This window comes from Manis javanica, chromosome 14 (genome assembly GCF_040802235.1).
Source record: "Manis javanica isolate MJ-LG chromosome 14, MJ_LKY, whole genome shotgun sequence".
NCBI classification, from domain to species: Eukaryota; Metazoa; Chordata; class Mammalia; order Pholidota; family Manidae; genus Manis; species Manis javanica.
Genome location: NC_133169.1, coordinates 49,692,574 through 49,706,765, shown reverse-complemented (window position 1 = coordinate 49,706,765; position 14,192 = coordinate 49,692,574). Strand labels below are relative to the sequence as shown.

General features: G+C 53.7%; 1 protein-coding gene across 3 annotated transcripts in view; it reads right to left on the bottom strand.

Annotated features, from left to right (window-relative positions):
- RASGEF1C (RasGEF domain family member 1C) overlaps nucleotides 1–14,192 on the bottom strand; it is an 85,120-nt gene that overhangs the window by 28,838 nt on the left and 42,090 nt on the right. For all 3 annotated transcript variants that reach the window (XM_037002130.2, XM_037002129.2, XM_073221553.1), the window contains 3 exons: nucleotides 5,876–6,058; nucleotides 5,598–5,720; nucleotides 4,367–4,504 (listed from right to left, as the gene is read on the bottom strand). In XM_037002130.2, coding sequence (XP_036858025.1) covers nucleotides 4,367–4,504; nucleotides 5,598–5,720; nucleotides 5,876–6,052 — 438 coding nt within the window. In that variant the 5' untranslated portion in view covers nucleotides 6,053–6,058. The remainder of the gene's footprint in view (nucleotides 1–4,366; nucleotides 4,505–5,597; nucleotides 5,721–5,875; nucleotides 6,059–14,192) is intronic.

Below are 14,192 nucleotides of genomic sequence, written 5' to 3'. Positions count from 1 at the left end.
ATCTCTACCCCAACAGTACCTCACTGGGACACCGTGTGACTCTCTTACAGGACCGCTGTGGGGATGACTGTGGCTGTTGCTCCCCACTAGAAGGACAGGGCAGGGAAGTCTGCATTGCTAGAGCTGGGCCTGGCTCCAGATACACAGTGGGCCCTCAAGAGCCACTTACTATATCAACAAAGTCTCCGGTCATTCAGCTCACACAGGCAAGTTCCCATTTTGGGCTGCCCTCGAGGGACACCCGCCCTTCCAACCTCCCATCCCCACAAGAAAACTGATTACTTCCAGCTCAAGACCCCTCTTTCCAAGGAAGGTACCATCAGACCAGCCTGGATTATTAAGTGAGCTGTCCACACATTCCCAAGGGTAGGGTCAGTGACGCTCAGAACGAGCCCCTGCACTTGTCGGCAGATGTCACATGCCCAGGAGCCAAGAAGTGGCAGTGAGCCCCTGGGGCCTGGCCTCCTGCAATGAGTCAGGTGGTGGGGCCACCGGCAGGGCCTAGTCGAGGCCTGGAGCATGACAGTGGTGAACAGTCAGCACTGCCAGGTAATTTCAGGCAGAAAAGGCACTTCTCACGCTGCCTGGAGGCCCCAAACCCAGTGGCCTTTTGCAGGAGGGGAGTCCGGCTTGCTGGGCTGAGTGTGCCCTGGGGATCTAGGTGGTCCTCAAGTCTCTGATGGGGACCGAGGAACTGCAGAGGCCCACCACTGTTGGTGTCCAGAGTCTGGTGATGGAGGTAGCGCCCACCCAGCCCTCGGTGGGGGCTTCCCTGTGAAGCGGTCAGGGTGGCTGTGGTGGAGCCTTAGACACAGGGATCAGGACAGGGGGCTGTCAGCCTGAACCCCAAGCTGAACCCTAACTCCCAGAGGGGCAGACCCAGAAGGCACCTGCTGGTGAGCTGGGCAGTGTGCAGGTAAACTGAGGCACAGCTCTTTCCTCTGGCGCCTGTGGAAGGAACAGCCACTCTCAGCTTTGCTATGTGTGAAAGGGTGATCTGCTCACTGCCTCCGGGCCTTCACCTGAATGTGGCAAGAGGGGGAGCCAGGTCCAGCACTGCCAGCCTGAGTGGCATGGCCAGTCAGCGGTGGTCTCTCAGGCTGTCCTCATCTCCCACACTCACCCTCCCCATCTAGCCCCCTCCCAGCAGCCTCCCTGGGGCATCATGGGGCCATGACCCACGGCCTAGGCTTCCAGCTCCTCCTGACCTGGGCTGTGGGCAGGCCTGTTTGCACCACCGGCAATGCCGGGTCCCTCCTGTCCCATGTGGCCCTCCCTGGCCCTCACTCTGGCCCTGGGTGCTGGGCAGGCGGGTTCACCCCCAGCAGGCCGTTCATGTGGACAATGCCCAGTGTGCATGCGCAGCTCCTTCTCTGGCCCCCAAAGCCACACAGCCAAGGGGCCACCCAGACCCAACACATGCAAGTGGGCGTCACGCTCTCCTCGCGCAGACTGTGTCCTCTGCCTGCATCCCTGCCTCCATGAATGGAGCGCCAGCCCTGGGCACATAGGCCGGGAGCCATCCTCAGGCCGCCCTCTCCCTCATGCCTCGATAGGCCATCGCCAGCGCTCTTGATTTTGCTTTTTTCCATTTGCTTGTCTTCCACCACGGTCTCTGGTCCAGGCCACTGTACCTCCCTGGCTGCTGCAGCTGCCTCCGCAGTGGGCTCCCTGCATCCACGCCTGGCTTTCTCCACTCCACTCTGTCCAAAATGCACATCTGACCCCTGCATCCCTCTTCCTTAAGATGCCCCCATGCTTTTGCAAAACACAAAGGCACCAAGTGACTCAGAGGCTCTGAGGTCAGCTCTGGCCATGCTCCATGGCCTCAGAGGGCCTTTCTCCCCTTCTCTATGCTCCAGAAACAAGTCATTCCTCCATGCCCTTGACCTCTGCTCCTGCCACCCCAGCAGGGCCTTGCAGCCTGTCCCTCTTGCCATGTTCTCCCTGTGCTCAGCACACGGGGCTTCCTTCCCAGCCCTTGACCAAGCCACGATCGGGGGTTATCCTGTTCCCTGCATCTCCTCTCACTGGACCACCAGCTCCACGAAGACAATACCAGGCCACTCTTTGCTCGTCCCCAGCTTGAAGAGCAGTGCCTGGCCCCTGGGAGGGACACACAGACATCTGCCGACTGGGGGAGTGCAGCCTCGCCAGCTCCTATGCATCAGCCTCTCCAGTGCACGCCGCCAGGCCCCGCAAACTCCAGATGCCGCGAGACTTTGCTCGTGGTTGACAGAACCACATGCTCACCCTATTTAAAAATGTGAACATAATTTAGCAGGACTTTCTTCTCCTGAACCAGTTCTCACTCTAAATCACTAACATTTCTGTTTGCTGATTCACTGAGCATTTTCCCCTTAGGGCTCACCTCAGCTTATTTGTTGGCTCTTTCCCGAATCTTTGGCTCCCTTTCTGACGTGGGGTGGCACTGGGCCTTCTCTCATTTTCTAACTGATTTCTGCACCCTTGTGGACAGAGGGTTGCAGATCTTGGTTCCACTGGGCAGACCCAGGGTCCTCCCACTGAGAACACGGAGGCATTCTCTCACCCCTGTCAGGAGTCCACATTCGGGGCACTGGGGTGTGGGCGGCACAGCAGAGCACCTCTCCCCATGGCTTGCCCACATGCCATCCACATCCCCAGAGGCACCTGCTGCATGCACGGAACTCGGTTCCAGGGCAGAGGCTGTCCCGGGTGGTGGCTGTGGTTCTCTGGGCACCCCCTGCACCGGGCATTTCATGGTAAGAACCTGCTGCAGTCAGACAGGCACAGGCCCCTGGTCTCTAAAGTTCTTGGAAAGTCTCTCCTGAGCCAGCCCAGGGTGACATGCAGTGGGCCCAGCCCTTCTGCATGGGCAGAAGTCCCAAGCCCACCCAGTGCGTTCTCCTGTCAGCTTTCCCTGGAGGGCTGTGGGTCTGCCCAGCAGGCAGCATGTGGGCCAGCAGGAAGGTCTGTCCCATCCCAGGGGGCCCGCTGCTTCTGAAAGGGCTCCACCAATGGTAGAGGCAGGCCTGCTAAGGCTGGGTGACCCCATCTTGTCCATGGGGAGACCTCACACTGTTGAAGGCCTCTGGGGAGAGGGAGATTGAGCAGGAGACTGGGCTCTCTCTCCTTCAGAGCCTCTGTTCCACCAGCACCCATCGCTCTCCACCCCTCTGCTGCAGCCCATCCGCTTTCATACAGTCACCCTCCCAAAGTCCATCATCACTCATCTATCCTTCCTCCCTCCTGTCTAACGTCAGCCACCCACCCACTCCTCCATCTGCCCTCCCATCCATCTACGCATCCGTCCACCCACCTGCCCACCATTCCCACCTTTCTCCCTGCCTTCTTTCCATTCATCTTCCCATGTCTGCTCACCCCATTAACCCACCTGGCTGCTCAATTACCCAGACATCTGTCCTCCTCACTATCTATCCGGCCTCTTAGCCAACATCTCCCCTCCCTGCTTCTACCCCCGTCCTGATGGGTCTGTGCTTTGTCCCACCCCAGACCAAGTGTCACGGCCCCAGCTGGGTCAGAGGAGGAGAGGGCCCTCATCTCAGAGCCCTCAGAACAGCTAGGTCGCTCATCTGCTCTGTGAACTGGCCCCAGGGCAGGGCCGCCTCTCTAAGAGTGTGTTGGGCCTTGGGCTTTACGGCTTCCTTTGGCCAGCCTGCCTGACAGTTTTCCTTTGCATCACATGCAGCAGGCCCTGCACATCCAGACCCACTCTGAGACATATCTCCAGCTCCCAGCTTGCCACATTCAGTCTTCTCCCAGGGCTGCCGACACTCACTCCCCGGAAGGTTCTTTCCTTCCACATAAAGCCACATCAGTGCTGGCCCCAGTCTTCTGGGGATGCTGACACACTGCCCCTTGCAAATGTGCCAGGAGACCTCCACCCCTTGGCTGCAGAGCGCTGCAGACAGGAGCAGGGCAGGACATGGCCCAGAAGCCCACAGTGCCCATGCACCGGCTGCCTCCCGAGCCCCTGGACAGCGAGGGCTGTGTTGGCCTGGGGTGTGGTTTAGCTGCCAGGGGCTGTCTCTCCTCTGCCTAGTTCGGGCCCTGCCAGGCCAGCCCAGTGGGTTGCTGACCAACAGCCCTACCTTGTGACTCCAAGAGCCCATGAGCGGGTGTTCCCTCGCCTGCCTCTGGTGCCAGCAATGACCACAGGGCAGCAAAGAGATCAAGAGACCAGCCCTGGACCTAGAGGCCTGGTTTCCCTGCCAGCTCTGTTGGCCTGGTTCCTTGATGGGGCAGAAAGGGGGTTGTGATGTACAGGTGGGGACCCAGGACCCTGAGGTGACCCTGGGAACAGGCCCAGGGACCTGTGTGAGGGCTCACGGGGTGCAGTAAGGGTTGCCCACTGTTCGCTCACCTCATCACAGGGGGCGATGCGGCCCACCACGTCCTTCAGGTGCCCGATAGTTGACTCCTCCTGGAAGTCCCTTGGAAATGTCTCTGTCCATTCGGCCAACAGCTGGAGCAGTTTGGGACCAAACTTCCTGACCTGGGCCTGCAAGGAGCCAGGGGAACAGCCCTGCTTGGTGATGGGCCTGCGGCGGGGCGGGGCCACATCAGCCCCGCCTCAGCCTCTCCCTGCATGTCCTCTGCCCAGGGCTGGGGTGCCCAGGTGTCACTGGAGGTGGCTGTGGCCAAGGGGGTTGGGCTGCGTGCCTTTCCTGGGCTGGGGGCCAGGCAACAGGGATGGGACACGGGGATGGGGAGCAGAGGGGGACAGACACACATTTGGAGTGGGGTCATCTCAGTTTTGCCTGCTGGGCATCACATATCCTTTCCTGTGGGGACACCATCTCAGTTTGCCTTGGGTCCCCCATAATTCCCAGTCTGTGGATCTCAGGAGAAGCTGACCCCATCCCAGGGCTCCAAGAGCCCCACCGTGCATGTGGCCTGAGATCAGGACTTTTATTGAGACCTAATGAAACTGGGCCTCTCTACTGGAATTGCGATGAGTAGACGGTGAGCCTGGAGTGGCAGAGGCCACCTGGCACCATGCAAGCAGAACCTCTTCCCGCGAGAGTGAGAGAGGTTCTGGCCCCGGGGGAAAGTGGAACAAAGGGTCGGGGGGAGAAAGACCACATTTTAATGAAGTCATTGAGCCCTGGAGCTGGCAGTCCTTGGGACCTTGCTGTTACAGGAGCCCCTGAGGTCCCTTTGTCTGGGCCACTTGAAGCTGGGTTTCTACCACTGTGAGGAGAGCCTGACCAATACACAGGTAAGTGGCCAGTCACCGGTGCGCCCGTGGGGTCTGGCCAGGGATGGTGGAAAGGATATGGGGACCACGGGAAGACTGGGCTGTCAGCAGACCCCACAGAGGAGGGCGGGGTGAGAGGAGTGTGCTGGCAGCTGCAGGGCCGTCCCAGATGCCAGGGGTTCTCCTGACGAGGCTCTGGAGGCCTGAGTCTAGGCTTGGTGTGTGCTCAAGGGCTCCCGGAGGGTGCTGGAAACCCGCACCGCGGGGAAGGGTTCAGACAAGTCAGAGACCCCTGCGGGCTCCTCATCAGGAGACCGGGGACCCTGATCACTGCCTCCCCAAGAGGCTGACGCCCCAGGGCTGGGACACTCAGAGCACCCTGGCCTGCCCTCACCTTGTCCAGCACTGGCTTGTCCAGCTGCTGCTGCTCAACACACAGGTGGCAGACCCGGGCCAGGAGCTCCCGGGGCTCAATGAACAGGCGGGAGCTCAGCAGGAAGGTGAAGATGTAGGCTTTCTGGGAGCAAATGAGACAAAGGTGGCACATGCTCAGGAGGGCATGGGGGTGGGGATGTGCTCCCAGACTGCCCTGCCCCCAGGGCCCAGGCCCAGTCCTGGCCCTGCTGTCTCCCCCATGCCCAGAGCAGAGCCCCCCACTGGGTGGTCTCCCACCTCGGGGTAGTAGTCGGCCGTGGGCACCAGGTGCTGGATCAGCATGTCCAGGGAGGCTGAGGACGGAGCTCCGTCCAGGAGGGGCTGTCCAGCCTGCGCGCCATCTGTGGGCTCCATCGGGGGAGGGCTGAGGCTGCCCGGGGTCACCATGTCGGAGGCGCTTAGGGTCTGGGGCATGCCTGCCTGAAATGGCAAGGAGGTGCTGGGCTCACTGGAGCTGTGGCCTGCACCCCCCAGCTCCTAGCTGGGTGGGCCCTGCCTCCCACAGGCCCTTCTGTGCCCATTGAGCCCTGTGGTCACTTCCGGGAGGGCTGCCAGGGACCCCTCGCCCTGGAACCACCTCTCCTCCACTCTCAGTGCCCACCATTCAGGGATTGACTCCTTTCAGAATTCACTCCCACCCTTTGAAGGCCATTTTTGGGAAGGCCTCGACAATCAGCATATCTTTCTGCCCTAGCCACAAAGATTAGCTCATGGAGGGCCAGATCCAAGCTGGAGGACTCAGGTGTAAGTCCCCAAACTCTGCAGCACATGGAAGCTCCCTTTCCCCTGGCATCCTTGAGCTGGTGGAATGGTGCTGTTGGGACCCTCTTGTCCCCACAAGGGCCAGGAGAGTGGACACATTGCCGAGGTCACCGGGGAGGTCCTGGATCCTGCTGTGCCTGAAGCTGCCCTGTGGACTTCTCCCCTGCATGAGCCTGGTAAAGGTGCTGCTGAACAGCTGCCTTCAGGCCTTCCATCTGTCATCTCCACCTGTAGTGGGGACCCATCTGTGGGCGCTTGGTGGAGAAAGGCCACCTGCTGCTGTACGGTGACATATCCACCCAAACCTCCAGGCGGGGCCAGGGTACCTGCTCTGATTTGGCACTGCGCCAAGGGCCTGGCCTGCCACAGGCATTGGTCCACGTGTGCAGTGACCTGTTTCCTCGGCCAGGCTCATCCATGAGAACACAGGCCAGGCTTCCTGAGTGAAGCTTTCAGTGAGCTCTCTGCGGGTCCTGGCCAAGCCTTAGGATTTAGCCATGTCCCACGCTAGACATTCAGATCACCCCCATTCTTAACTGTGGAGTCCTGCGGGGTCATGCAGGGGCCTCTAGGGGTCAGTCTCCCCATGACCCTGCTCACTGCCCCTGTGGGCTCCCTAGGGCAGACTGACACGGGCCTGGTCCTGTCTTTCCCAGCCCCCTGGGTGACCTGGCCCCGAGAGTAGGGCTAGAGGGACATGAGAGCCAGAGAGGACACTGGGGGTCAGTGGGAGCTCGAGGAAGGCCATCCCGAGGGCGTGCATGTGTAGGAAGTGTGGGCGCAGGTCACAGAGTGGGGACCGTGGACACCAGTGTGGATGGCATCCCACAGTCCCCACCCTGGGGATGACCACAGCTCTATTTTCACCCCACAGCCAACCTGTAAGTGCTCAATTTTCAGCCCATGAAACTCTCACATTTCACAAAACCACCTCCTACCCAGCGCTGAGGAGGCCCTGTGTATGTGGGCACTCAGGGGGCTGCCCGGGCTCAGCAGGCGGTGGTGGTCAGCTCCGGGTGGGTGCTGGCTCCGCCTCATGCCCGGGCCCAGCATCTGAGCCTGATTCCACTACAGAGCATGTGCGGGGCGGGCAGAGCCTGCCCCCTCCTGCCGGGCACAGGGCACCTTCTCCCTGCAGCACTGGGCAATTTTCCAGCAGGTCCTGGGCCAATTTCTCAAAGACGAGTCAGTATCTGGGGAGAAGGTGATTCTGGAAACTTCTCTGTAGAGCAGGGTGGTCTGCCAGGTGGCATGAGAGGGACCTCTCTGGGGTGGCCAGGGTGCCACCACTTCAAGAGACAGGAGGAGGCTCCCAGAGCACCTCCACACTGGGCCTGGAATGGGGTGGGGGGGCAGTGTGTGGGCACATGGATCAGGGAGCGCTCAGGCTCGGGAGCAGCAAGCTCCTGGCCAGAGAGCTGACAGACCACCGTGTGCCCCCTGGACCCGCAGCCACCCATGTCCCAGCTGGGCCAGGCCCAGGGGGGTTCTCACTGGGTGGGCCTCTTCTGGCTCATCTCCACTCTGCTTCCCTCCTGCTGCTGTGGAGAGTCCCTCTTACACATGTGCACAGTGTGGCGCTGTTCTAGGTGCTGAGCACCGGCAGGACTCTGGGAGCTGGTGGCAGGGGGCGCAGGGAACAGGCAGGCCAAGGTGTGTGGAGAGACTGTCCCCCTGAGGCACTCGGCAGGCATGCCTGGGTGAGGGCAGAGGGGGTGATGGCTCCCTGTGCTGGCTCTTCCCTCAGCAGAGGGTGCATGAGGGTGGAGCCACGGTGGTGCCCCTGCCAATCCTGCTGCTCCTGTCCCCAGGCATGCTGGAGACGCCGGGACAGTGGGGACCCACCCCTGCCTCTGTGTGCGCACTGCTGGATGCAAGCCGGCGTCCTCCTCCCACTGGCGGGGGCTCCAGTCTGACTAGAATACAGAGAGGAGCTGGTGGGCGGTGGTCTGTGCTGGGGCTGCGGCAGGAGGCAGTTTGCAGAGAAACACTTGCCGGGCACAGGGACCAGCATGTGCAAAGGCTCAGCCAAACTGGGGGCACCATGGTGGGTCGTGGGAGTCTGTGCTGTGGTGGCAGGAGCCAGGCTGTGGCCCCTGGAGGGCAGTGGTGAGCAATCAGGTGGGGGACCAGGGAGAGCGCAGGGGCTCACCACAGAGGGGGACGCTGGCGAAACCCGTTTGTGTCCTCTGAAGAGCCTTTGCAGTTCCCTTTCTGCCCTGCTGGGGGCGTGTGGGAACAGACATGTGCAGGGTGTGACTCTGGCAGGTGGCTGCTGCCTACCTACTACAGGAACAGCCAGTGTCGCCAGGCATGTTGGAGCGGCCTTTTAAACCTGCTGGGCAGGGGTGTGCGTTGTCACCGGCTGTCCCTTTGCATGGCTCCATGTGCCAGCTTGGAGACTTTATGTGGGACAGTGCTGTCACTTTGTCACATCCCTGGAAATGTATCCCAAGAAAAGAGGGAAAGCTGTGGAAAAGAGTTTGCTCTGGCACTAATTATAAGCAGCAAACAAAATCCAGGGTACAAATTCAAGTGGCAGAGTCTGTGGGGGCAGAAGCTGGGGAGACGCTTGGGGTCCCAGCCTGGGAAGGCCAACAAGGCTGATTCCCCTGCCTGGTCCCTTTCAGCCCTTAGATGAGGAACTGGAGGCATGGGAAGTAAATGCAGGGTGCCCAGCTCACACTCAGAGCACCTAGCAGAGCTGGGACTGCACAAGGGTATGTCCGAGTCCCCTGCCCTGTTCCTGTCCCCAGCCCATCTGGGCATTGATGCTGGTGTCCCCAAGTTCCAGCCTCAAGGGCACTTGGTCAGCCTTCTGAGGGCTGCCCAGCATGCCCAGGACAGGAGGAGAGAAGAGGCTCATGCTGGCTGGCTGCTGGGTCACGGCAGCCCCTCCTGGGACAGGCCAGCCCTTCCAGGCATTGCGTTTGAACCATGGGTCCCGGCCAGCTGCCTTCCTTGTCCAGCCTGGGCCCTTCAGACACCACCACCCTGAAGAATGCACCTGGAGGGGACCTGAGCTGAGGAGGCCTCACTTGCCGCAAGCCTGGGAGGGGCTGGGGTGACTTCTGAGTCACGGCTGTCCCCACCTAGGCATGTGCTTCTGCCTGGCTCCCTGCCTCCGTCCCTATTCCTGCTGCCCTGCCCTCATTGCTCAGGTGTGTCTGCCTCCTCCTGTTTAGGTCTCCAAGCCCAGCTTCTGGAGGTGCTGGGGCTCCCCAGACAGTGGTGGAGGCAGCTAGCCTGCACTGCATGGATTGGCCCTCAGGGTGGAGCACCCCCCAAGCTGCCCTGCAGGAGGCACCCTTCCCGTGGTTCCTGCTCAGCGTGAGGCTGGCAGGTAGTGGTCAGAGCTGTGGCCACTGGAACACGGCCCCATGTGGCTCCTCAGGGCTGACCACGAGCTCAGATCTTCCAGGTTTAAGAAACACCAGGACTCCTAATGTGTGTGTTTTGTATTCTGATTTTAAGGGTGGCAATTAAATTTATTTTTTTTAAAATAATAAGCCACTGTGGGGACTACAGCGTGGGACCAAAGCACATTTAGAAATGACATTTGCAACCCCTACTCTGCTGCCATGGCCTCTAGCACTAGTGGGTAGCAAAAAAACCTGCAAGAAATGGAATCCATCACAACTATGGAAGGAAAGTGTGTGGCTGGTCAGTGTAGTGCTTCTTTCTGACTGGAGGGGAAATGTTCTCTCAGGCATCCTTTCCTGGGTGGGCACCAGGCCAGGCCTGGCTGAGGGCACAGAGGTTATCTCTGTGCTGCGGGAAGAGTTCTCTGAACTCTGAAATGTGCCTTCGGGCTTTGACAATAGGAAGATTCCCTCCTCGATAGCTTATGCAGAAAAGGGGATGAATTAAATGTACAAAACACCCAGCGCAGAGCCCACCCTGGAGAAGAAAGGGTGGCCAAGGCCAGTCTGCCCCACCTGCAAGGGTCTGGAACCACAACATGGGTAGGAATCACACCTGCTAACGAGGCTCCCTGCCAGCAAGACCTGTCAACTGGAGTCCGGCAGTTTACCCTGCTTGTCCAGCCCTGCAGCTGGGGCGTCTGAAACCAGCTATCACTGGCTGCTGGAGACCCTTCCTGCCAGTCTGGGCTCGAAGGCTGTCCTAGGCCCACAATTCCATAGCAGAGCCACTTTCTCCTGGCCTTAACGTGGGGCAGAATTTTACACACTTACACAATCTCATCCCACATTTCTCCCTACATTCATTAAATCTTTTTTAAAAAGTATGGTAAAATATGCTTAACATAAAATTCACCATTTTAATCATTTTTAAGTGTACACTTCAGGGGCATTAACTGCAATCACAATGTTGTGCAGCCATCACACTACTTATCTCCAGAACTTTCTCATCTTCCCCACCTAATACGCTATCCACTCAACACTAGTGCTCTATTCTCTCCTCCCTCCAGCCCTAGCGACCCCCATTCTTTCTGTCTCTATGAATGTGACTATTCTCGGTACCTGTATAAATGGAATCATACTGTATTTGTCCTTCTGTGACTGGCTTATTTCACTGAGCATAATGTCCTGAAGGTTCATCCATGTTGTAGCAGGTGTCAGAACTTCCTTCCTTTTTTAAGACTGAATCATATTCCATTCTAAGTATTTATGCCATATTTTCTTTATCCATTCACCCACCAAAGGAATTTGTTTTCCATAGCAGCTGCACTATTTTGCATTCCCACCAGCAATGTAAGAGGGTTCCAATTTCTCCACATCAATGTTGTTTTCTGCAGCTTGGATAGTAGCCACCCATTGGATGTGAAGTGGCATCTCACTGGGGTTTTGACTTGCATTTCCTCAGTGACTGGTGATGGTGAGTATCTTTCCATGTGCTCACTGGCCATTTGCATAGGCCTTGGTCCATTCTCAAATTGAATTGTTTATTGATGTTGTTGAGTTTAAGGTTTTTTATGTATATTCTAGCTATTAACCCCTCCTTAGCCATGTGATTTGTAAATATTTTCTTCCATTCTGTGAGTTGTCTTTTTACTCTGATGATAATGGCCTTTGATGTGTGAAAGTTTTTAATTTTGTCTATGTTCTCTTTTGTTGCCTGTGTCTTTAGAGTCAGAAAAGAAATCACTGCCAAATTCAATGTCATGATGTTTTCCAATGAGATTTCTTCTATGGGTTTTATAGTTTCAGCTCTTACGTCCAGCTCTTTGATCCATTTTGAGTTAATTTTTGTGTATGGTGTTAGATAAGGGATACCCAGTTTTCCAGGCACCTTTTGTTCAAAAGACTGTCCTTTCCCCATTGAATGTCTTTGCACTCTTGTTGAAAATTATTTGCTTCTATATACAGGGGTTTATTTCTGGACACTCTATTTTATTCCTTAAAGCCAGTGCCACACTGTTTTGATCACTGTAGCTTTGTAGTAAAATTTGAAATCAGAAAGTACAAGTTGTCCAATTTTGTTCTTTTTCAAGATTATTTTGGCTATTCAGGGTCCCTTGAGATTCTATATGAATTGTAGGATGGATTTTCCCATTTCTTCAAAAATGACACTGGAATTTTGACAGAGATTGCATTGAACTATAGATTGCTTTGAACAGTACTGACATCTTAATATTAAGTCTTCCAATCCATGAATCCTGGATGTCTTTCTATTGATTTGTGTCTCCTGTCATTTCTCCCAGTAATGATTTGTAGTTTTCAGTGTACAATCTTTTGACTCCTATTTCTTTGTGATTCAAACTTGGGAGGTCTTTGGTTTCTAGGAATTTGTCCATTTCATCTACGTAAGTTGATTTCTAAGTTGAAATCGCTAAGTTTATTCTTATTGATTCTATTGTAAACGGAATTATTTTCTGAATTTCCATTTTGGATTGTTCACCATTAGTGTACAGAAACACAGCTGATTTTTTGGTGTTGATTTTATATCATGCTACTCTGCTGAGTGTTAATTAGTTCAACAGGTTTGTGTGTGTGTGTGTAATCTTTAGGGTTTTCTATTATATCATTTGCAAATAACTAATTTTATTCCTTCCTTTCTAATTTGGATGGCTTTTATTTCTTTTTGCTCTACCTAGAACTTCTGTACTGTGTTAAGTAGCAGTGGTAAAAATGGGCATCCTTGTCTTGTTATTGAGCTTAGTGGGAAAGCTTTCAGCCTTTCAACATTGGGTATAATATAATTCTGCATTTTTCATATATGGCTTTTATTATGTTGAAGTCGTTTCCTTATATTCATAATTTGTTGAGTTTTTTAATCATTAAAGGGTGTTAAGTATTGTCAAAAGGTTTTTTCTGCATCAGTTGAAATGATCATGTGTTTTCTCCCTTTGAAATTCTGTTCATGTGATGTGATATTTATTGATTTTTATGTTAAACATTCCAGGATTACATACCATTTGTCATGGTGTATAATCCCCCTAATATGCTGAATTCAGCTACTAGTATTTTGTTCGGATTTTTGCATCAATATTCATAATGGGTATTGGTCTGTAGTTTTCTTTTTTTGTAGTGTCTTTGGCTGGCCAAAGAATTCACCAGTGAAGTCATCAGGTCCAGGAATTTTCTTCATTAGGAGGTTTTTGATTACTGATTCAATGTCCTTATTACGTATTGGTCTACTTAGATTTTATTTTTCTATGTGATTCACACTTGGCAGGTTGTGTGGTTCCAGGAATTTTTCCATTTCATCTAGGTAATCCAATTTGTTCACATACCGTTGTTTGTAGTATTTTCTTATAATTGTAAATAATATTCCTAATTTCACTTTTGATTTTAGTAATTTGAATCTTCTTTTTTTATTAGTCGTCCTAGCTAAAGTTTTGTCAATTTTGGACTCTTTTTGAAGAGCCCACTTTAGTTTTTTTTTTTTTCCTTTACTGTTTTTCTATTCTCTGTCTCTGCTCTACTGTTTATTATTTTCCGTCTGCTCGATTTGGGTTTAGTTTGTTCTTCTTTTTTTAGTTTCTTAAGCTGTGAAGTTTGGTTGCTGATTTGAGATCTTTCTTCTTAATGTACATTTTTGTAGCTATAATATCCCCCTTAGTACTGCTTTCACTGCATCCCATAAATTTCAGTACGTTGTGTTTTCATTTTCATTCATCTCTGAGAATTGTCCAATTTCTTTTATTTCTTCTTTGACCCACTGGTTAGTTTCCACAAATGTGTGAGTTCTCTAGTTTTCCTTCCTTTATCAATCTCTAACTTTCTTGTTGTGGTTGGAGAAGATACTTTGAATGGCATCTCTTTTAAAATTTATTCTGACCTGATTTCTGGTCCAACATACAGTCTGTCCTGGAGACTGTCCCATGTGCACTTGAGAAGAATGTATATGCTGTTGTTGGGGAGGTGCTTTGTAGACGTCTTTTAGATCTAGTTGGTTTATTGTATTGTTCAAGCACTCTATTTCCTTACTTATCTTCTGTATGGCTGTTCAATCCATTATTGAGAGTAGGGTATTGAAGTCTCCAACAATTATTATAGAACTGTCTATTTGCCCCTTCATAGCTGATAATTTTTGCTTCATATATTTTGATTGTTTGTTATTAGGTGCATAAATGTTTACAAGTGTTATATAAAACATTTATTTTTTCTTGCTGCATTGAGCCTTTTATTAATATATGATGTCTCATAATATTTTCTTGTAATTTTTAAAATATAAAGTCTATTTTCTGTTAGTATAGCCACCCCACACTCTTTTGGCTACCATTTACACAGAATATCTTTTTCCATCCTTTCCCTTTGAACATACTTACGTCTTTGGATCTGAAGTGAGTCTCTTGTAGACAGCATATAGTTGTATCTGTCAATCT